This window comes from Salmo salar, chromosome ssa01 (genome assembly GCF_905237065.1).
Source record: "Salmo salar chromosome ssa01, Ssal_v3.1, whole genome shotgun sequence".
Lineage (NCBI taxonomy): Eukaryota > Metazoa > Chordata > Actinopteri > Salmoniformes > Salmonidae > Salmo > Salmo salar.
In genome coordinates this window covers 162,047,436-162,070,384 of record NC_059442.1, presented here as the reverse complement: position 1 = coordinate 162,070,384, position 22,949 = coordinate 162,047,436, and the positions used below count along the sequence as shown (strand labels likewise).

General features: G+C 42.8%; 1 protein-coding gene across 2 annotated transcripts in view; it reads left to right on the top strand.

Moving 5' to 3' along the window:
- megf10 (multiple EGF-like-domains 10) overlaps nt 1-22,949 on the top strand; it is a 116,588-nt gene that overhangs the window by 15,178 nt on the left and 78,461 nt on the right. For both annotated transcript variants that reach the window (XM_045693502.1, XM_014143939.2), the window contains exon 2: nt 12,720-12,862. In XM_045693502.1, coding sequence (XP_045549458.1) covers nt 12,738-12,862 — 125 coding nt within the window. In that variant the 5' untranslated portion in view covers nt 12,720-12,737. The remainder of the gene's footprint in view (nt 1-12,719; nt 12,863-22,949) is intronic.

Below are 22,949 nucleotides of genomic sequence, written 5' to 3'. Positions count from 1 at the left end.
TGCCTCCCATAGTCTATTCTGGACTTGGGGACTGAACAGTAGTCCAGGTGCGACAAAACTAGGGCCTGTAGGACCTGCCTTGTTGATAGTGCTGTTAAGAGTGCAGAGCAGCGCTTTATTATAGACAGATTTCTCCCCACCCTAGCTACTGTTGTATCAATATGTTTTGACCATGACAGTTTACAATCCAGGGTTACTCCTAGAAGTTTAGTCTCCTCAACTTGCTAAATTTCCACATTATTCATTACAAGATTTAGTTGAGGTTTAGGTTTTAGTGAATGATTTGTCCCAAATACAGTGCTTTTAGTTTTTGAAATATTTAGGACTAACTTATTCCTTGCCACCCATTCTGAAACGAACCACGCTCTCACCAAGCTCTAAGAAACATATGGTTCTCAGAATGTTATGCGCTAGCTGGGGATTGATCGTCCCCTATCACCCAAAACTGTTACACCCTATGCACCAATTGGCTATTGCCTGTTTACCACTCTTCAATATCTGACTGTACTAACCACTGCTGTCATAACTGACAACTCCACTAACCAGCATATACTGTGTAAAACAGCTTGTCATTTCATAATCTCAATTCTGAATAGTTCTCTAGTGAACTAACTTTGGACGGCTAAGCCCCACGTTGGCAGAAGTGCCTAAAGAAGACTGCATGTTTTGGCAAATGAATATTTTGTGCACGGACTCAGTCCGTCCTCTGTTTGTGCTTGGATGAACTTCCCCGGGGCATCCGATACTGGCCTGCTATGCACAGCATATCAAAGCCCTGTTGGCCCCCTAAGCCCTGCATCAGGAGTGGTGTGTATAGTGTGTGTAGGGTTCTTTCACACGCACAGCAACACCCTTGTTTGTGAACTGCTGCAGTTGTCCCGGGGAGGGGGTTTGGGGTTTTGCGGGGTGGGTGCAGCTGTGCCCGTTAGCTCAGTGAAACCGGAGAGCGAGCCCCTGGTGCCCCCATTAACCGCCCGCATAGACACACTGTCATCAGCGAGAGGCCGCAGAAGCCCGTCGTCTCGTAGACTTCCAACATCCTCTTTCTACTGGGGTTTCGGGAGGCTAGCCTGAGGCCGAGATGCAGCCCTGGTGGTTAGCCTTTTATTTGGTTAGCTAGCTAGCGCAGAGAGACATGGAGAGCAGCTGTAGAAGCAACGTGGTCACATCATATACATGAAGTTGCATCCACCAGTGGTGTCTTTCTATCACTACAAGCTTCAATCCTGGCAGGAGGCCCAACCTGCCACACTAACAATGTTTGATTTGTAGACTATTTTGCATATTAGCTAGTCTTACACTACACACAATGGGATTTTTTATTTATTTAAACGCCTCTGACAAATTCTGAAAGTTCTTTGAGAGAACTATCCCTTCAAGCTGTAATCTAAATCTTGCACGCAAAGATTCAAAGTTTAAAAATCATCAAAGAAACATTATACTATTTGGAGCCAGTGCTGCATTTTTACTTAGTTTTTTACTTGTTTATGTGCTGCCATAGACTTCTACCATGGACAGTTGCCTGGGATGTGACATGACTGTTGATGCCAGGGATGCTTTGTCTAAGCAGTGTACTATCAGACAGGAGGTATAGAAAATTGAGAGAGACAGAGACAGAGAGAAAGAGACAGAGAGAGAGAGCAAACTGGTTTCAACATGGCCATTAGCAAAAGGAGGTTTTGGATTCCTCTGAGACTAAACACTGTTAGGGCCTTGATGGCACAGGGATGGGCTTGCACCAATGGGATGCATTGTTGGCTTGGGTTTTTCCCCCTCCCATTTTGCAGTCTTGCCTGTAAAATACTGGATGGGGAGGCTGAAGCGGGCGAGACGTGGATTTCTGCACAAAGTATTGCAATATACAAATGACCGGCTTTGGGTCTCAAGGACATTGCCCCTGACACCCTTCCACCCTCTGTGAGTCAGGCAGGAAGTGATGACTCAGTGGGCAGTGGACAGGGCCAGTTTGGACCTGTTTTAATACTTTAAGAATACATCCTTCCCTCCTACTGCCCTCAAAAAAGTCCCGAGAAGGTTTCTGAGATTTGATAGGGCTCATTTGTATCAAAGCATGTCAGATCAGTGACATTTGTATTTTCAATGTGTGACGCTGATCCAACCTTTCCACACGCACAGGTTCTTCTGTATCTCCGATGTGATGATTGTGGTAGATTTAGCTTGTTGTAATAGTGTGCGCAGGGGTGGAATTTGGGAAAATAATACATGTGGGGAACCGTAATGGGGACATGTTCCCCGGGTAGAGAATTTGCTGCTTATAATGTTGTGCATATGACTTATTCCACATGTTGTTGTGTTACAGCCTGAATTCAACATTTATTAAATATATATTTTTCTCACCCAGCTACACACAACACTGCATAATGACAAAGTGAAAACATGTTTAACATTTTTGCAAATTTAGTGAAAATGAATTGTAGAAATATCATATTTTACGTAAACGTTCACAACCCTGAGGCAGAACATGTTAGAATCACCGTTGGCAGCGATTACAGCTCAGGGGCGGAAATCTCGGGAGGGACGGGGGGGACACGACCCCCCCATCCTGGGAAAAATATGATTTGTCCCCCCCAATATATCACTGAAACATAACTATGTAATTTAAATGATATTAATAATACGCAATGAAAGCAATTGTGCTGATTATGGACACTTAATAGCGCGTTTTTAAGTTTCAAAAGATTGCGACCCCCCCACCCTTTGCCTCACAATGGTTTGATCCACTGCCAGTTCCTTAGCTTGCTAGGTAACGTAGAGGTCGTATCTACTGTCTGAAAGGCACTCAATGCACGTAACTGACGTGAGGTTAATCCAGTCAATCGCGCACACACACTAGCTGAATATGCAGAGCTAGCGCGCAAATATTAACTATTAAGCTAGCTAGTACCTATTCCATTTATGTGGCATCGTCAAAGATGGAATCTTTGCTATCGTCAATTTATTTCAAGATCAGCATGCATGTAAGTTAGTGCTTCAAAGTCCCTGTGATAAGGTTAGCGATAAACTGAACAGAACTACACTCTCTTCTACCATTGTTTGAAATCTATTTAATGGTCTCGTTGCAAAAGCTAAATTGTCGCAAGGGAACTTTTATTTATATATTTTATTTCACCTTTATTTAACCCGGGTAGCAAGGATTATAGCAAACACCACTGAATTGGTGCTCGCTAGCTTTGCAAATTCAGCTATTGTTAGAAGCCAGCCAATATGAAACAAACTATTAAAATTACAAAAGGTTGCAGCACATGTTGTGTAAATGGTGAACTCATACAGCTGTCAACTTGTCACTTCAATCCGTTTCACATTTGCTAGCTACCTTTTAGATCGAAGCCCATATAGAATGATAGAAGATAAGATGATAGAAGCCCATCTCCTACTGTAAATAACCTACATACTGTGTGTGTGTAGCCAACCAGGTAGAAAAATGGCAGAAAAATGGCAGAAAAAAGACAGACATCAGAGTATTTTTCAGTAAACCAAAACGCAAAGTAAGAACCCTAGTAGCCTAATATCTCAAAGACTAGTTGATAAAATGTTCATTAGAAAGAAATGAAATTCTAATGGAAATGTTTCACAATGATGTCATTAGGCAGAGCAGGCAACAGATGGCACACAGACAGCAGAGTTGGGGACAGATATGCAGGGACAGACTGGCAGAGTCAGGGAGTGTCAGGTAAGTTTGTTGAGTCTTTGTTTGGCAACATTATGAAAGGTTCTCAATTTTTTTTACTTGTAAAATAGGAACATAATTGGAAAATGCCATGGATACCCCCACTCTCAACTTAAACTGGTGACTGAACTAAGATTGGTTAAAGGCAATGGTATTGCTGTTGTGATTAGTTGTGTAGTTTTGGGTACCGGTAGTTAGGAGTACGGCAAACACCTTATTTCTTTGGTTCCTCAATATACATTTACCATATTAAACGTAGGCTATGTGTTACAGCACTACTTTTGGTGTCCCCCCTCAGGAATTGCTCTTGAGAATATTGAATGTAATTGTCCCCTCCAAAGTTGATATCAGAATTTCGCCCCTGTTACAGCTGTGAGTCTTTCGGGGTGAGTCTTTGCATACCTAGATTGAACAATATTCACACATTATTCTTAAAAAAATTATTCAAGCTCTGTCAAGTTGGTTGTTGATCATTGCTAGACAACCATTTTCAATTTTGCCATAGCTTGTTAAGCCGATTTATGTCAAAAATGTAACTAGGCCACTCAGGAACATTCAATGCCATCTTGTTAAGCAACTCCACTGTATATTTGACCCTGTGTTTAAGGTTATTGTCCTACTGAAAGGTGTACTTGTCTCCCAGTGTCTGTTGTAAAGCAGACTGAACCAGGTTTTCCTCTAGAAATGTGCCTGTGCTAAGCTCTATTCTGTTTCTATGTACCCTAAAAACCTCCCTAGTCCTTGCTGATGACAAGCATACTCATAACATGATGCAGCCACCACCATGAAGAGTGGTACTCAGTGATGTGTTGTGTTGGATTTGCCCCAGACATAACGCTTTGTATTCAGGATATACATGTTTTTTTTTTTCACCCTTATTTAACAAGGTAGGCTAGTTGAGAACAAGTTCTCATTTGCAACTGCGACCTGGCCAAGATAAAGCAAAGCAGTTCGACACATACAACAACACAGAGTTATGCATGGAATAAACGAGTCAATAATACAGTAGAAAAAGTCTATATACAGTATGTGCAAATGAGGTAGGATAAGGGAGGTAAGGCAATAAATAGGCCATGGTGGCGAAGTAATTACAATATAGCAATTAAACACTGGAATGGTAGATGTGCAGAAGATGAATGTGCAAGTAGAGATACTGGGGTTCAAAGGAGCAAGATAAATAAATATATACAGTATTGGGATGAAGTAGATAGATGGGCTATATTACAGATGGGCTATGTACAGGTGCAGTGATCTATGAGCTGCTCTGACAGCTGGTGCTTAAAGCTAGTGAGGGAGATATGAGTCTCTAACTTAAGTGATTCTTGCAGTTCGTTCCAGTCATTGGCAGCAGAGAACTGGAAGGAAAGGCGGCCAAAGGAAGAATTGGCTTTGGGGGTGACCAGTGAGATATACCTGCTGGAGCGCATGCTACGTGTGGGTGCTGCTATGGTGACCAGTGAGCTGAGATAAGGCGGAGCTTTACCTAGCAGAGACTTGTAGATGACCTGGAGCCAGTGGGTTTGGCGACGAGTATGAAGCGAGGGCCAGCCAACGAGAGCGTACATGTCGCAGTGGTGGGTAGTATATTCGGATGCGACGTCCGTCTTTCAGATGGGATGTCCGTCTTTTGGATGGGACATTAAACGGGTGTCCTGACTCTCTGAGGTCATTAAAGATCCCATGGTACTTATCGTAAGAGTAGGGGTGTTAACCCCGGTGTCCTGGCTAAATTCCCAATCTGGCCCTCAAACCATCACGGTCACCTAATAATCCCCAGTTTACAATTGGCTCATTCATCCCCTTCCTCTCCACCGTAACTATTCCCCAGGTCGTTGCTGTAAATGAGAACGTGTTCTCAGTCAACTTACCTGGTAAAATAATGGATAAATAAATAAATATGGGGCTTTGGTGACAAAACGGATGGCACTGTGATAGACTGCATCCAATTTGTTGAGTAGAGTGTTGGAGGCTATTTTGTAAATGACATCGCCGAAGTCGAGGATCGGTAGGATAGTCAGTTTTACGAGTGTATGTTTGGCAGCATGAGTGAAGGATGCTGTGTTGCGAAATAGAAAGTCGATTTTAGATTTAATTTTGGATTGGAGATGCTTAATGTGAGTCTGGAAGGAGAGTTTACAGTCTAGCCAGACACCTAGGTATTTGTAGTTGTCCAAATGTTCTAAGTCAGAACCGTTCAGAGCAGTGTTGCTGGACAGGCGGGCAGGCAGGCAGCGATCGGTTGAATCGCATGCATTTAGTTTTATTTGCATTTAAGAGCAGTTGGAGGCCATGGAAGGAGAGTTGTATGGCATTGAAGCTCGTCTGGAGGTTAGTTAACACAGTGTCCAAAAAGGCCAGAGGTATACAGAATGGTGTCGTCTGCGTAGAGGTGGATCAGAGAATCACCAGCAGCAAGAGCGACATCATTGATGTATACAGAGAAGAGAGTCGGCCCGAGAATTGAACCCTGTGGCACCCCCATTAGACACTGCCAGAGGTCTGGACAACAGGCCCTCCGATTTGACACACTGAACTCTATCAGAGAAGTAGTTGGTGAACCAGGTGAGGCAATCATTTGAGAAACCAAGGCGGTTGAGTCTGCCGATAAGAATGTGGTGATTGATTGAGTTGAAAGCCTTGGCCAGGTTGATGAATACAGCTGCACAGTAATGTCTCTTATCGATGGCGGTTATGATATCGTTTAGGACCTTGAGCGTTGGTGAGGTGCACCCATGACCAGCTCTGAAACCAGATTGCATAGCGGAGAAGGTACGGTGGGATTCGAAATGGTCGGTAATCTGTTTGTTAACTTGGCTTTCGAAGGATAGATATAGGTCTGTAGCAGTTTGGGTCTAGAGTGTCTCCCCCTTTAAAGAGGGGATGACCATGGCAGATTTCCAATCTTTGGGAATCTCAGATGATACGAAAGAGAGGTTGAACAGGCTAGTAATAGGGGACGCAACAATTTCGGCAGATAATTTTAGAAAGAGGGTCCAGATTGTCTAGCCCGGCTGATTTGTAGGGGTTCAGATTTTGCAGCTCTTTCAGAACATCAGCTATCTGGATTTGGGTGAAGGAGAAATGGGGGAGGCTTGGGCGAGTTGCTGTGGGGTGTGGAGAGCTGTTGATCGGGGTAGGAGTAGCCAGGTGGAAAGCATGGCCAGCCGTAGAAAAATGCTTATTGAAATTTTCAATTATAGTGGATTTATCGGTGGTGACAGTGTTTCCTAGCCTCAGTGCAGTGTGCAGCTGGGAGGAAGTGCTCTAATTCCCCATGGACTTTACAGTGTCCCAGAACTTTTTTGAGTTTGTGCTACAGGATGCAAATTTCTGCTTGAAAAGCTAGCTTTAGCTTTCTTAACTGCCTGTGTATATTGGTTCCTAACTTCCCTGAAAAGATTCATATCACGGGGGCTATTCGATGCTAATGCAGAACGCCATAGGATGTTTTTGTGCTGGTCAAGGGCAGTCAGGTCTGGAGAGAACCAAGGGCTATATCTGTTCCTGGTCCTACATTTTTTTTATGGGGCATGCTTATTTAAGATGGTAAGGAAGGAACTTTTAAAGAATAACCAGGCATCCTCTACTGACAGGATGAGGTCAATATCGATTAGGCTAGGTCGATTAGAAAGGCCTGCTTGCTGAAGTGTTTTAGGGAGCGTTTGACAGTGATGAGGGGTGGTCTGACCGCAGACCCATTACGGATGCAGGCAATGAGGCTGTGATCGCTGAGATCTTGGTTGAAAACAGCAGAGGTATATTTGGAGGGCAAGTTGGTTAGGATGATATCTATGAGGGTGCCCGTGTTTACGGATTTAGGGTTGTACCTGGTGGGTTCATTGATAATTTGAGTGAGATGGAGGGCATCAAGCATAGATTGTAGGATGTCCGGGGTGCATGTCCTAGTTTAGGTCACCTAGCAACACGAGCTCTGAAGATAGATGGGGGCAATCAGTTTGCATATGGTGTCCAGGGTACAGCTGGGGGCAAAGGGTGGTCTATAGCAAGCGGCAACGGTGAGAGACTTTCTGGAAAGGTGGATTTTTTTAAGTAGAAGCTTGAATTTTTTGGGTACAGACCTGGATAGTAAGACAGATCTCTGCAGGCTATCTTTGCAGTAGATTGCAACACCACCCCCTTTGGCAGTTCTATCTTGTTGGAAAATGTTATAGTTAGGGATGGAAATTTCAGGGTTTTTAGTGGTCTTCCTAAGCCAGGATTCAGACACGGCTAGGACATCCGGGTTGGCAGATTGTGCTAAAGCAGTGAATAAAACAAACTTAGGGAGGAGGCTTCTAATGTTAACATGCATGAAACCAAGGTTTTTACAGTTACAGAAGTCAACAAATGAGAGCACCTGGGAGTAGGAGTGGAGCTAGGCACTGCAGGGCCTGAATTAACCTCTATATCACCAGAGGAACAGAGGAAGAGTAGGATAAGGGTTCGGCTAAAGGCTATCAGAACTGGTCGTCTAGTATATTCGGAACAGACAGTAAAAGGAGCAGGTTTCTCGGCACGATAGAATAGATTCAAGGCATAATGTACAGACAAAGGTATGGTAGGATGTGAGTACAGTGGAGGTAAACCTAGGCATTGAGAGATAATTCCTCTGCCACATTTTTAGCAGTTTTACTTTAGTGCCTTATTGCAAACAGGATGCATGTTTTGGAATATATTTTTATTCTGTACAGACTCCCTTCTTTTCACTCTGTCACTTAGGTTAGTATTGTGGAGTAACTGCAATGTAATTGATCCATCCTCAGATTTCTTATATCACAGCTATTAAACTCTGTAACTGTTTTAAAGTCACCATTGGCCTCATGGTGAACTCCCTGAGTGGTTTCCTTCCTCTACGGCAACTGATTTAGGAAGGACACCTGTATCTTTGTAGTGACTGGGTGTATTGATACAACATCCAAAGTGTAATTAATAACTTCATCATGCTGAATGGGATAGTCAATGTCTGCTTTTTTTTATTTTTACCCATCTACCAATAGGTGCCCTTCTTTGCGAGGCATTGGAAAACCTCCCTGGTTTTTGTGGTTGAATCTGTGTTTGAAATTCACAGCTCGACAGAGGGACCTTACAGATAATTGTATGTGTGGGGTACAGAGATGAGGTACTCATTCATGCAACTTATTATGCAACTTATTATGTGACATGTTAAGCACATTTTTACCCCTGAAATTATTTAGGCTTGCCATGACAAAGGGGTTGAATACTTATTGACTCAATACATTTCAGCTTTTCAGTTTTAATTTGTAAAATAAATTCTAAAAACATAATTTCACTTTGACATTATGGGTTATTGTGTATAGGCCAGTGACACAAAATCTCACAAAATGCATTTTAAATTAAGGCTTTAACACAACAAAATGTGGAAAAAGTCAAGGGGCGTGAATACTTTCTGAAGACACTGTAATGTGCTCTTGAGGATCTTTCACATAGTAGTTATGTAGTTATGTCTGTCCTGAATATTTCCATCCAATGTACGGTACTAGGTCTTGTCATAAATAGCAATTCAGCTTCATTCTGGAGATATACTGTACATCTAGTTAAAGCTTCTTAAATGTTCTGAAAACTGTACTGGGAAAATGAATATTTATCTTAGAAGACTTCAAATGAAACAATAGACAGTAAACGATGTTGAATGAAGCCCAATAATTATATGTGGGGAAGCAGTCAGTTTTTTGGGGTTTGCCACACAGATGCCCCACCAAGGAGAAATTCAGAATGGATGAGAAACAGACTCCAAATAAATTCAAAGTGTACCACAGAAGGAAACGTCAGTGGTAGGGGAGTCCAGTGCTTGTCTTCAATTTGGTCCCCTCAGAATGGAAAACAATGCAATAACAACCGTTAGCGGGTAATTTTTTGTTGTTGCGACCACTTCTATTTGCTGTTGTATATTGATTTATGGTTGAAATATGGTTGAAACTCTGTTGACTACTGTCAAGATAATTTTGTTTTTATATGCAAAGGTAATATCTTCTGAATGGTTACTTTTGACCACTTACTTGACGAAAAGGATACGCCTGGAGCTTGTGGCTCTCCCTTATCATTATTGGTGGCTTGGGATCACAAATAGCAGCAACGGTTTTGGAACCAACAATCTGTTGGCTGAATCCTGTCATTCTGGTAAACTATGAAACAAATGCCATACTGTTTGAGGGAGACGCTTACGTTTTGGGGTTAAATGAGTCAAAATGCTACAGAAATAGAACTTTGGATGATTTGGCATAAGATGTGAAGTCTTGGAGAATGCAAACGTCATGGTTTTAATACCTTATACTTGAAAACTAAAGTCACTCTTCATATTCTGTAAGTAACATCATGGAGATACGTCAACGTCAGTATGTCTCTGTTATGAAACGATTAAACAGAGTGGCATAACCTAATGTTTGATCTTACCACATCGCACCATTTCGAATCATGCCCTATTTTTAGGCTACAATTATGAATAGTCGAGAACTTTTCTTGTGACATTATTTCATAACTCAATGAAGCCGCTGACAAAGGCCTTGAGGCCGATACGTAAAGCTTATTTCAAGAACAGTGATACTAACAAAAGCAGTGTGCGGGTTTCTTCTTTTTTTCATGCACCTGCAAAAAAGATAGCTCAGATGTGCGAGTGCTTTTCGAATTTTGAATAACTCAATGAACAAAAGCATCAGTAGTATTTCACGGTCCGAATTACAGGGCTCTGTGTTGTCATCCTCCTCACCGCTGACTTTCTCTGTTCTCATTGACCGTGAGGGCATACAAGGTCATTCTTTGGGGTTTGGGTGCTCAACATCATGTCAACTCAGGGCCTCTTAAAACCTCTTTTACAAGTGCATTCTCTGGAATCTGTTGCAGTGACTAAAACTAACAAAGCAAATGGATCCAATGGGTGTTGATGGAAAGCAGATGGTTAGTGAGGATTTTTTTGTGCCGCAGTGTCAATTCATGCTGCGAGTGGATTTATTCGCATACTGTATATTTCTGAAAAGCATTTTTTATGCTACGCATATGGGAATGTTTATGTGGTTTGTATCTTTTTATATTAGTGTGAAGGCAGGGCACTGTGAAGTGCATTTTTAACCTCTGTGAACTATGGGTTCTGAATTATGAAGGGCCCTCCGAAGGGACTTTGAGTACAGTACTTAGAGTAGGGTGCCATGAAAGTAAGCCAAATATTAAGCCTGATGGGTGAAATTGAACTTATAGAAGTATTGACAGTGGAACTTTTAGTAAGGTTACGAAGAACTGCACTTTGAAGAACACTCCAATGGACTCTTTAAGGGAACTTTGTAGTGAACTCCATTGGGAGGTACAATGCCTTCAGAAAGTATTCACACTCTTTTACTTTTTCCACATTTTGTTGTGTTACATACAGCCTGAATTTAAAACTGATTCAATTGAGATGTTGTGTCACTGATCTACACACAATACCCTATAATGCCGAAGTGGTCTTTTTTGTTGTTGAATTTTTTACAAATTAATAAAATATGAAAAGCTGAAATGTCTTGACTCAATAAGTAGTCGACCCCTTTGTTATGGCAAGCCTAAATAAGTTCAGGAGTAAAAATGTGCTTAACAAATCACATATCACATAATAAGTTGCATGGACTCATTCTGTGTTCAATAATAGTCGTTAACATTATTTTTTTAATGACTAACCCATCTCTGTACCCCACACATACAATTATCTGTAAGGTCCCTCAATCGATTAATGAATTTCAAGCACAGATAAATTAATAAATGAGACTTTGGATGATGTATCAATATACCCAGTCACTACAAAGATACAGGTGTCCTTCCAGAGAGGTGATTTCACCACGAGGCCGATGGTGATTTTAAAACAGTTACAGAGTTTTATGGTTGTAATAGGAGAAAACTGAGGATGGATCAACAACATTGTAGTTACTCCACAATACTAACCTAAATGACAGAGTGAAAAGAAGGAAGCTTGTACTGAATAAAAAATCTTCCAAAACATGCATCCTGTTTGCAATAAGTCTGCTTTCCAACAGACACTGGGAGACTAATTCACCAGCAGGACAATACCCTAAATCACAAGGCCAAATCTGCACTAGAGTTGTTAACCAAGGCAAGAATTATTGTTCCTGAGTAGCCTAGTAACAGTTTTGACTTAAACCGGCATGAAAATATATGTCAAGACTTGAAAATGGCTATCTAGCAATGATCAAAAACCAACTTGACAGAGCTTGAAATTATTTTAAATATTGTACAATCCAGGTGTGCAAAGCTCTTAGAGACTTACCCAAAAAGACTCACGGCTGTAATCGCTGCCAAAGGTGTTTCTAACATGTATTGACTCGGGGGGTTGAATACTTATCTAATTAAGATATATTAGTGTTTTATTTTTCATTAATTTGTAATAAATATTCAAATGTTTCTTCCAAATTTGACATTACAGACTATTTTGTGTAGATCGATGACAAAAAAATACAATTTAATTCATTTTAATCCCACTTTGTAACACAACAGAATGTGGAAAAAGTCAAGTGGAGGGGATACTTACTGAAGGCACTGTAAGTGTGTCATTCCCGTGGAGTGGCCACTGGGCCACGTTTACACAGACGCTGTACTAATTGTCTAACAGTGAGGAGCTCTGTGGGGGAATAGACTCACCATCCTGTCCCCACACCACAAGCTGTCACTGTAACCGTAGGCATTCTGACGGCGAGATGAAGTCAAGTACCAGTTTTAATTTGTGTTTGTCGGTTGTTTTTGCACACACATACACACACACACACACACACACGCACACACACACACACACACACACACACACACACACACACACACACATACGCACACACACACACACACACACACACACACACACACACACACACACACACACACACACACACACACACACACACACAACAATAGATATCGAAGGCTTGCGTTTACTTCAAGTTACCTATTCAAATGTGTTTATAACAACCGACTACAGGAAAGACAGGACACCAACTCATGAGCAGCTGGATTCTAATTTCTGTCTGCTGTCGTCTCCCAGGTGTAGCTTCCACCCAAGATGGCCGCCTCCTCTTTCCTGTGGCACTACGCGACTATCCTCCTGGCGGTGATGTACTGCTTCTTGCCCCGCTCCACCTCCTCCCTCAATCTGGAGGACCCCAACGTCTGCAGCCACTGGGAGAGGTAGGCCAGACACACCCACAGGGACCAGACACACCCAAAGGGGCCAGACACACCCACAGGGGTCAGACACACCCACATACAGGGACACACCTTCTCACAGGTGTGCATTATTTAACACCACCACAGCCTTAGAGTTACACCCTAGAGTTAAGTTAAAGTCTGAGTTGAGTTAAGTTAAAGTTTGAGTTGAGTTAAGTTAAAGTCTGAGTTGAGTTACCGTAATTTCCGGACTATTAAGCGCACCTGAATATAAGCCGCACCCACTGAATTTATTTTGAACATAAATAAGCCGCCCATGTCTATAAGCCGCAGGTGCCTACCGGTACATTGAAACAAATTAGCTTTACACAGGCTTTAACGAACCACGGCTTGTAACAAAAATAAATAGGCTTTAACGAAACACGGCTTGTAACAAAAATAAATAGGCTTTAACGAAACACGGCTTGTAACAAAAAAAAACAATTAGCAGTAAGCTTTAGTTGTCTTTTTGCACTGAGTCAATTCCTCACGCTGCTGTTTCCAACGTCTTATCATCGACTCATTAAGACCAAGCTCCCGTGCAGCAGCTCTATTTCCTTTTCCAACAGCCAGATCAATCGCCTTCAACTTGAAAGCTGCATCATATGCATTTCTCTGTGTCTTTGCCATGATGAGGGTGACAAAATGACTACTGTAATCAGAATGATGGGAAGTTTGAGAGCGCTCGATTTAATCTAAACAGTAAACAAAAAAGTTGTTTGACCTTAACCCATTCGGCAATTTCATTGGTCTAATGAAAGCTTCATGCCGCCAAAAAACTGAGCACGTCACCGAATGTGTTTTTTTGGAGAAAAAAAAAATTGAAAGCGGGAAAAATCCATATATTAGCCGCGTCATTGTTTAAGCCGCGAGGTTCAAAGCCTGGGAAAAAAGTAGCGGCTTATAGTCCGGAATTTACGGTAAGTTAAAGTCTGAGTTGAGTTAAGTTAAAGTCTGAGTTGAGTTAAGTTAATGTCTGGGTTGGGGTCAATTACATTCAGTCAATTCAATCAGTAAACGGATCGTAAATGGATCATTATGGTCGCTGTGGACCTTTCCATTCATGAATCGTAATTCAATTACTGGGAATGGAGTTGACCCAAACCCAGATTTAAGTACTTAGCAAGACTCACATTTCTCAATATTGTTTTAGAACAACTTGTTGTTGTTCAGTGCTAATCTCATAACTGTTACTTTTTCCAGAGAACCAAATCAATCAAAACAAATGTTATTTGTCACATGCTTCATAAAAAACAGCTGTAACATTGAATTATTCTTTTATGGGCGCTTTCCAACAATACAGAGAGAAAAATAGAAAAATATTTAAAGAATAATAGCACAAGGAATAAATGTGAGTTGTTTCAGGATACGAGGTGTATGTCACATGTCACTACTTCACAGGAGAGCCATTTGAACGTAAACTTTAGTTTTTTATCAAAATGCATTTAGTTATTTTTTTACCCCTTTTTCTCCCCAATTTTCAATCTTATCTCATCGCTGCAACTCTCCAACGGAGAGGCGAAGGTGGAGTCATGTGTCCTCCTTAACACCCGCCAGATTAACCCGGAAGCCAGCCACATCAATGTGTCAGAGGAAACACCATTCAACTGGCGACCGCGGTCAGGCCGCAGGCACCCGGCCCCCCACAAAAGCCCCACAGGCCAAACCCTCCCCTAACCTAGACGACGATGCTGGGCCAATTGTGCGCCATCCTATGGGACTCCCGGGTCTGGGACTCCCAGGTCTGTAGTAATGCCTCTAGCAGTGTGATGCGGTGCCTTAGACCGCTGCACCACTCGGGAGGCCCAAAAATGCTAACTTTAGCTAACATTAGCTGGCTGGCTGGCTCGCAAGCTAATGTTACGTGTATTATCTGTATGATCTGTATGGTAATATTATTCCATTTGCATTGCTAGTTATAGCCTAATGTTAGCCAGCTAATGTTGAACCTGGTTGGTTAGCTACCTGCAGATTTATGCAGGGTAGTAACATCATGAGTTGGGATTATGGTTCATTGTTTAGCTAGCTAGCTACATGCCTGAACAAAATATTCCACTATGCAAGTATCCATATAATTAGAATGTTCATTATATCACAACTGTCGATAGACGTAGCTGGTAAAATAACTGACAAATTACGAACGCTCAACACCCGTTGTATATGGCCGGTGTCAGTAAACGTTGGCAAAAAAAAAGCGTAATTCAATTGTTGCCAGCAACACAGTTGCAGTCACCAACGCTCTGGGTAACATGTAAACAGCCTAACCAGCTCTGCTAGGGCGTGTAAAATGGTCAGAGTGAGGTGTTCTCTCATTTGTGTCTGGAAGTAGCTAGGAAGCTGGTCAACCATAGCCAGTTAGCTTGGATGCTTGACTGCTGTTTTTGTGGTCAAAACACCCGGATCAACCCTACCCCTCGGCCAGAGCGTCCAGTGTGCACTCTGAACACTCAGAGAGAAAAACGCTCTGAATTTATGAACGGACAATCTGACAACGCTCTGAGTTTACGAACGCCCAGAGCACTCTCTGGCTGTCCAGATAAAATTTTCGAACACACCCGTAGTATAAACCAGCCTTTAGTCTTGAAATCTTTGGTTGTTTAGTACATGGCCTCACATGTGAATCCTTAGAGTTGGGTGAGGCTAAAGCTTAAGAGGGTGTGAACGATGCTGAATGGGTGTAGACAAAGAAGAGCTCTCTAGTAGGTACCAAAACATTCAAGGATAATTTTCTCAAAAGTGAGGTTACAAGTTTATCAACTTTCAAAGTGATTCTTTGTTCCACCTCTACGTAGACGACACCATTCTGTATACATCTGGCCCGTCTTTGGACACTGTGTTAACAAACCTTCAAATGAGCTTCAATGCCATACAACTCTCCTTCCGTGGCCTCCAACTGCTCTTAAACACTAGTAAAACGTGCGGTTCTGACTTAGAACATGTGGACAACTACAAATACCTAGGTGTCTGGCTAGACTGTAAACTCTCCTTCCAGACTCATATTAAACATCTCCAATCCAAAATTAAATCTAGAATGGACTTCCTATTTCGCAACAAAGCCTCCTTCACTCATGCTGCCTAACATACCCTCGTAAAACTGACTCACCTGCCGATCCTTGACTTCGGCGATGTCATTTACAAAATAGCCTCCAACACTCTACTCAGCAAATTGGATGTCCGTTTTGTCACCAAAGCCCCATATACTACCCACCATTGCGACCTGTATGCTCTAGTTGGCTGGCCCTCGCTTAATATTCGTCTCCAAACCCACTGGCTCCAGGTCATCTGTAAGTCTTTGCTAGGTAAAGCTCCGCCTTATCTCAGCTCACTAGTCAACATAGCAACACCCACCCGTAGCATGCGCTCCAGCAGGTATATTTCGCTGGTCATCCCCAAAGCCAACATCTCCTTTGGCCGCCTTTCCTTCCAGTTCTCTGCTGCCAATGACTGGAACGAATTGCAAAAATCACTGAAGTTGGAGACTTATATCTCCCTCACTAACTTCAAGCATCGGCTGTCAGAGCAGCTTACCGATCGCTGCAGCTGTACACAGCCCATCCAACCAACTACCTACCTCATCCCCATATTTGTTTTTGTTTTTTTTCTTTGCTTTTGCACACCAGTATTTCTACTTGCACATCCTCATCTGCACATCTATCACTCCAGTGTTAATTGCTAAATTGTAATTACTTGCCTTATTGCCTTACCTCCTTACTTCATTTGCACACACTGTATACAGATTTTCTATTGTGTTATTGACTGTACGTTTGTTTATCCCATGTGTAACTCTCTGTTGTTGTTTTTGTCGCACTGCTTTGCTTTATCTTGGCCAGGTCGCAGTTGTAAATGAGAACTTGTTCTCAACTGCCCTACCTGGTTAAATAAAGGTGAAATACATTTTTATTTTTTTGGTAAAGCAGAATTGCTTTACCATTGTTCCTTAACTGCAGTGTATGATATGCCATTTTCTAGCTCTGAGTCTCTACTTTTATCCAATGTAAAAAAACACAATTTCAAATTTTGTTACATAAGACCGAATCGAGCCGGTCGGTCACAAATACACAATGAGTCACGATAACTTGGCTATATACACAGGGTACCAGTGCTGAGTCAATGTGCAGGTAGATATCAAATCACATTTTATTGGTCACATACACATGGTTAGCAGATGTTAATGTGAGTGTAGCGAAATGCTTGTACTTCTAGTTCCGACCACACAGTAATATCTAACAAGTAAACTAACAATTTCACAACAACTACCTCATACACACAAGTGTAAAGGAATGAATAAGAATTTGTACATATAAATATATGGATGAGCGATGGCCGAACGGCATAGGCAAGATGCAGTAGATGGTATAGAGTACAGTATATACATATGAGATGAGTAATGTAGGGTATGTAAACATTATATAAAGTGGCATTGTTTAAAGTGACTAGTGATACATTTATTACATCCAATTTTGATTTATTAAAGTGGCTAGAGATTTGAGTCAGTATGTTGGCAGCAGCCACTCAATGTTAGTGATGGCTTGATGGCCTTGAGATAGAAGCTGTTTTTTAGTCTCTTGGTCCCAGCTTTGATGCACCTGTACTGACCTCGCCTTCTGGATGATAGCGGGGTGAACAGGCAGTGGCTCGGGTGGTTGTTGTCCTTGATGATCTTTTTGGCCTTCCTGTGACATCGGGTGGTGTAGGTGTCCTGGAGGGCAGGCAGTGTGCACCCGGGGATGCGTTGTGCAGACCTCACTACCCTCTGGAGAGCCTTCCGGTTGTGGGCGGAGCAGTTGCCGTACCAGGCGTATATGTTCATATACTGTAGGTAAGGATAAAGTGACTAGGCAACAGGATAGATAATAAGCAGTAGCAACAGCTTATGTGATGAATCAAAAGAGTTAGTGTAAAATGGGTAGCTATTTTGTTAAATATTTAGCAGTCTTATGGCTTGGGAGTAGAAGCTATTCAGGGTCCTGTTGGTTTCAGACTTGGTGCATCGGTATCGCTTGCTGTGTGGTAGCAGAGAGAACAGTCTATGACTTGGGTGGCTGGAGTCTTTGGCAGTTTTTATGGCCTTCCTCTGACACCGCCCGGAACAGCTGGTACTCCCATGCATGGTTCAATGTTTCTTGCCTCAAAGCGAGCATAGAAGTCATTTAGCTTGTCTGGTAGGCTGGTGTCACTGGGCAGATCGTGGCTGGCTTTCCCTTTGTAGTACGTGATACTTTGCAAGCCCTGCCGCATCCGACGAGGGTCAGAGACGGCGTAGTAGGTTTCGATCTTAGTCCTGTATTGACTCATTGTCAGTTTGATGGCACGTCAGAGGTCGTAGAGGGATTAGTGTCCCACTTCTTGAAAACGGCAGGTCTATCCTTTAGCTCAGTGTGGATGTTGACTGTAATCCATGGCTTCTGGTTGGGATATGTACATATGGTCACTGTGGGGACGACGCAGTCGATGCACTTATTAATGAAGCCGGTGATTGATGTGGTAAACTCCTTAGTGTTATCGGATGAATCCCGGAACATTATTCCAATTGATGGTAGCAAAACAGTCCTGTAGCTTAGCATCCGCTTCATCGGACCACTTCCGTATTGAGCGCATCAACGGTACTTCCTGTCTGAGTTTTTGCTTGTAAGCAGGCATCAGGACGATAGAGTTATGGTTATATTTGCCAAAGGGATGCTGAGGGAATGCCTTGTATGTTTGTATACGTTTCAGTGTGTGGAGTAAAGGTGATCAAGAGTTTTGTTGCCTTTAGTTGCACAGGTGACATGGTGGTAAAAATAAGGTCAAACAGATTTCAGTTTCCCTGCATTAAAATCACATGCCCGAGAAGTGCCGCCGCTAGATGTGCATTTTCTTGTTTTCTTATGGCCCTATACAGCTTGTTGAGTACGGTCTTGGTGCCAGCATTAGTTTGTGGTGATAAATAGACAGCTGCGAAAAATACGAATGAAATCTCTCTTAGTAAATAGTATGGTCTGCAGCTTATCATGAGGTATTCTAACTCAGGCGAGTAAAAACTTGAGACTTCCTTAACATTAAAGATTGTGCACCAGCTGTTGTTAACAAAGTGACACACATCTCATCTTACCTGAGACTGCCATCCGGTCTAGACGATGTATGGAAAAACCAGTGAGATGTATATTATCCATGTCCTTGTTCAGAAAAACATAGAATATTACAGTTCTTCAAGTCCGTTGATTTTTTATTTATTTATTTATTTAACCTTTATTTAACCAGGTAGGCAAGTTGAGAACAAGTTCTCATTTACAATTGCGACCTGGCCAAGATAAAGCAAAGCAGTTCGACAACATACAAAAACACAGAGTTACACATGGAGTAAAACAACATACAATCAATGATGCAGTAGAAAAAAAAAGAAAAAAAAAATAAGATTATATACAATGTGAGCAAATGATGTGAGATAAGGGAGGTAAAGGCAAAAAAATGCCATGGTGGCAAAGTAAATAAAGTATAGCAAGAAAAACACTGGAATGGTAGATTTGTAGTTTGAAGAAAGTTCAGAGATAAAATATAAATAATATGGTGCAAAGGAGCAAAATAAATAAAATAAATAAATACAGTAGGGGAAGAGGTAGTAGTTTGGGCTAAATTATAGATGGGCTATGAACAGGTGCAGTGATCTGTGAGCTGCTCTGACAGCTGGTGCTTAAAGCTAGTGAGGGAGATAAGTGTTTCCAGTTTCAGAGATTTTTGTAGTCCGTTCCAGTCATTGGCAGCAGAGAACTGGAAGGAGAGACGACCAAAGGAGGAGTTGGCTTTAGGGGTGACCAGAGAGATATACCTGCTGGAGCGCGTGCTACAGGTGGGTGCTGCTATGGTGACCAGTGAGCGGAGATAAGGGGGGACTTTACCTAGCAGGGTCTTGTAGATGACCTGGAGCCAATGTGTTTGGCGACGATTATGAAGCGAAGGCCAGCCAACGAGAGTGTACAGGTCGCAGTGGTGGGTAGTATATGGGGCTTTGGTGACAAAACGGATGGCACTGTGATAGACTGCATCCAGCTTGTTGAGTAGGGTATTGGAAGCTATTTTGTAAATGACATCGCCGAAGTCGAGGATTGGTAGGATGGTCAGTTTTACGAGGGTATGTTTGGCAGCATGAGTGAAGGATGCTTTGTTGCGAAATAGGAAGCCAATTCGAAATTTCACTTTGGATTGGAGATGATTGATGTGAGTCTGGAAGGAGAGTTTACAGTCTAACCAGACACCTAGGTATTTGTAGTTGTCCACAAATTCTAAGTTAGAACCGTCCAGAGAAGTGATGCTGGACAGGCGGGCAGGTGCAGGCAGCGATCGGTTGAAGAGCATGCATTTAGTTTTACTTGTGTTTAGGAGCAGTTGGAGACCACGGAAGGAGAGTTGAATGGCATTGAAGCTCGTCTGGAGGGTTGTTAACACAGTGTCCAAAGAAGGGCCAGAAGTGTACAGAATGGTGTCGTCTGCGTAGAGGTGGATCAGAGATTCACCAGCAGCAAGAGCGACATCATTTATGTATACAGAGAAAAGAGTTGGCCCAAGAATTGAACCCTGTGGTACCCCCATAGAGACTGCCAGAGGTCCAGACAGTAGGCCCTCCGATTTGACACACTGAACTCTGTCAGAGAAGTAGTTGGTGAACCAGGCGACGCAATCGTTTGAGAAACCAAGGCTACTGAGTCTGCCGATGAGGATGTGGTGATTAACAGAGTCAAAAGCTTTGGCCAGGTCAATGAATACGGCAGCACAGTATTGTTTCTTATCGATGGCGGTTACGATGTCGTTTAGGACCTTGAGCGTGGCTGAGGTGCACCCATGACCAGCTCTGAAACCAAATTGCATAGCGGAGAGGGTGCGGTGGGATTCGAAATGGTCGGTAATCTGTTTGTTAACTTGGCTTTCGAAGACCTTAGAAAGGCAGGGTAGGATGGATATAGGTCTGTAGCAATTTGGGTCAAGAGTGTCACCTCCTTTGAAGAGGGGGATGACAGCAGCTGCTTTCCAATCTATGGGAATCTCAGACGACACGAAAGAGAGGTTGAACAGGCTAGTAATAGGGGTTGCAATAATTTCGGCAGATAATTTTAGAAAGAAAGGGTCCAGATTGTCAAGCCCAGCTGATTTGTAGGGGTCCAGATTTTGCAGCTCTTTCAGAACATCAGCTGAATGGATTTGGGAGAAGGAGAGATGGGGGAGGCTTGGGCGAGTAGCTGTGGGGGGTGCAGTGCTGTTGAATGCAGTAGGGGTAGTTAGGTGGAAAGCATGGCCAGCCGTAGAAAAATGCTTGTTGAAATTCTCAATTATAGTGGGCTTATCGGTGGTGACAGAGTTTCCTATCCTCAGTGCAGTGGGCAGTTGGGAGGAGGTGTTCTTATTCTCCATGGACTTTACAATGTCCCAGAACTTTTTAGAGTTGGAGTTGCACGAAGCGAATTTCTGTTTGAAAAAGCTAGCCTTGGCGTTTCTAACTGCCTGTGTGTATTGGTTTCTAACTTCCCTAAAAAGTTGCATATCGCGGGGGCAGTTCGATGCTAATGCAGAACGCCACAGGATATTTTTGTGTTGGTTAAGGGCAGTCAGGTCTGGGGAGAACCAAGGGCTATATCTGTTCCTGGTTCTAAATTTCTTGAAAGGGGCATGCTTATTTAAGATGGAGAGGAAGGCATTTAAAAAAAATAACCAGGCATCCTCTACTGGCGGGATGAGGTCAATATCCTTCCAGGATACCAGGGCCAGGTCGATTAGAAAGGCTTGCTCGTTGAAATGTTTCAGGGAGCGTTTGACAGTGATGAGTGGAGGTCGTTTGACCGCTGACCCATTACGGGTGCAGGCAATGAGGCAGTGATCGCTGAGATCTTGGTTGAAAACAGCAGAGGTGTATTTAGAGGGCACGTTGGTTAGGATGATATCTATGAGGGTGCCAGTGTTTGCGGCTTTGGGGTTGTACCTGGTGGGTTCATTAATAATTTGTGTGAGATTGAGGGCATCAAGCTTGGATTGTAGGATGGCTGGGGTGTTAAGCATGTCCCAGTTTAGGTCACCTAGTAGCACGAGCTCTGAAGATAGATGGGGGCAATCAGTTCACATATGGTGTCCAGAGCACAACTAGGGGCCGAGGGGGTCTATAGCAGGCGGCAACGGTGAGAGACTTGTTTTTGGAGAGGTGGATTTTTAAAAGTAGAAGTTCAAATTGTTTGGGTACAGACCTGGATAGCAGGACAGAACTCTGCAGGCTATCTCTGCAGTAGATTGCAACACCGCCCCCTTTGGTCGTTCTATCTTGTCTGAAAACGTTGTAGTTAGGGATGAAGATTTCAGAGTTTTTGGTGGACTTCCTAAACCAAGATTCAGACACAGCTAGGACGTCCGGGTTGGCAGAGTGTGCTAAAGCAGTGAATAAAACAAACTTAGGGAGGAGGCTTCTAATGTTAACATGCATGAAACCAAGGTTATTACGGTTACAGAAGTCATCAAAGAGAGCGCCTGGGGAGTAGGAGTGGAGCCAGGCACTGCAGGGCCTGGATTCACCTCTACATCCCCAGAGGAGCAGAGAAGAATAAGTATGAGGGTACGGCTAAAAGCTATAAGAATTGGTCGTCTGTGACGTCCAGAATAGAGAGAAAAAGGAGCAGGTTTCTGGGGGCGATAAAATAGCTTCAAGGTATAATGTACAGACAAAGGTATGGTGGGATGTGAGTACAGAGGAGGTAAACCTAGGCATTTAGTGATTATGAGAGAGATATTGTCTCTAGAAACATCATTGAAACCAGAAGATGTCATAGCATGTGTGAGTGGAGGAACTGAGAGGTTGGATAAGGTACAATGAGCAGGGCTAGAGGCTCTACAGTGAAATAAGTCAATAAACACTAACCAGAACAGCAATGGAGAAGGCATATTGACATTAAGGAGAGGCATGCTTAGCCGAGTGATCAAAGGGTCCAGTGAGATTCAGACAGCTAGCCGGGCCATAGGTAGCAAGCTGGTGGAAGATGGGAGGGAGGTTTGTTTTTAGCCACCTCGTGCGTTTCCGTCTGTGGGTTAGTGGGGTTCCGTGTGGAAGGGGGGACCA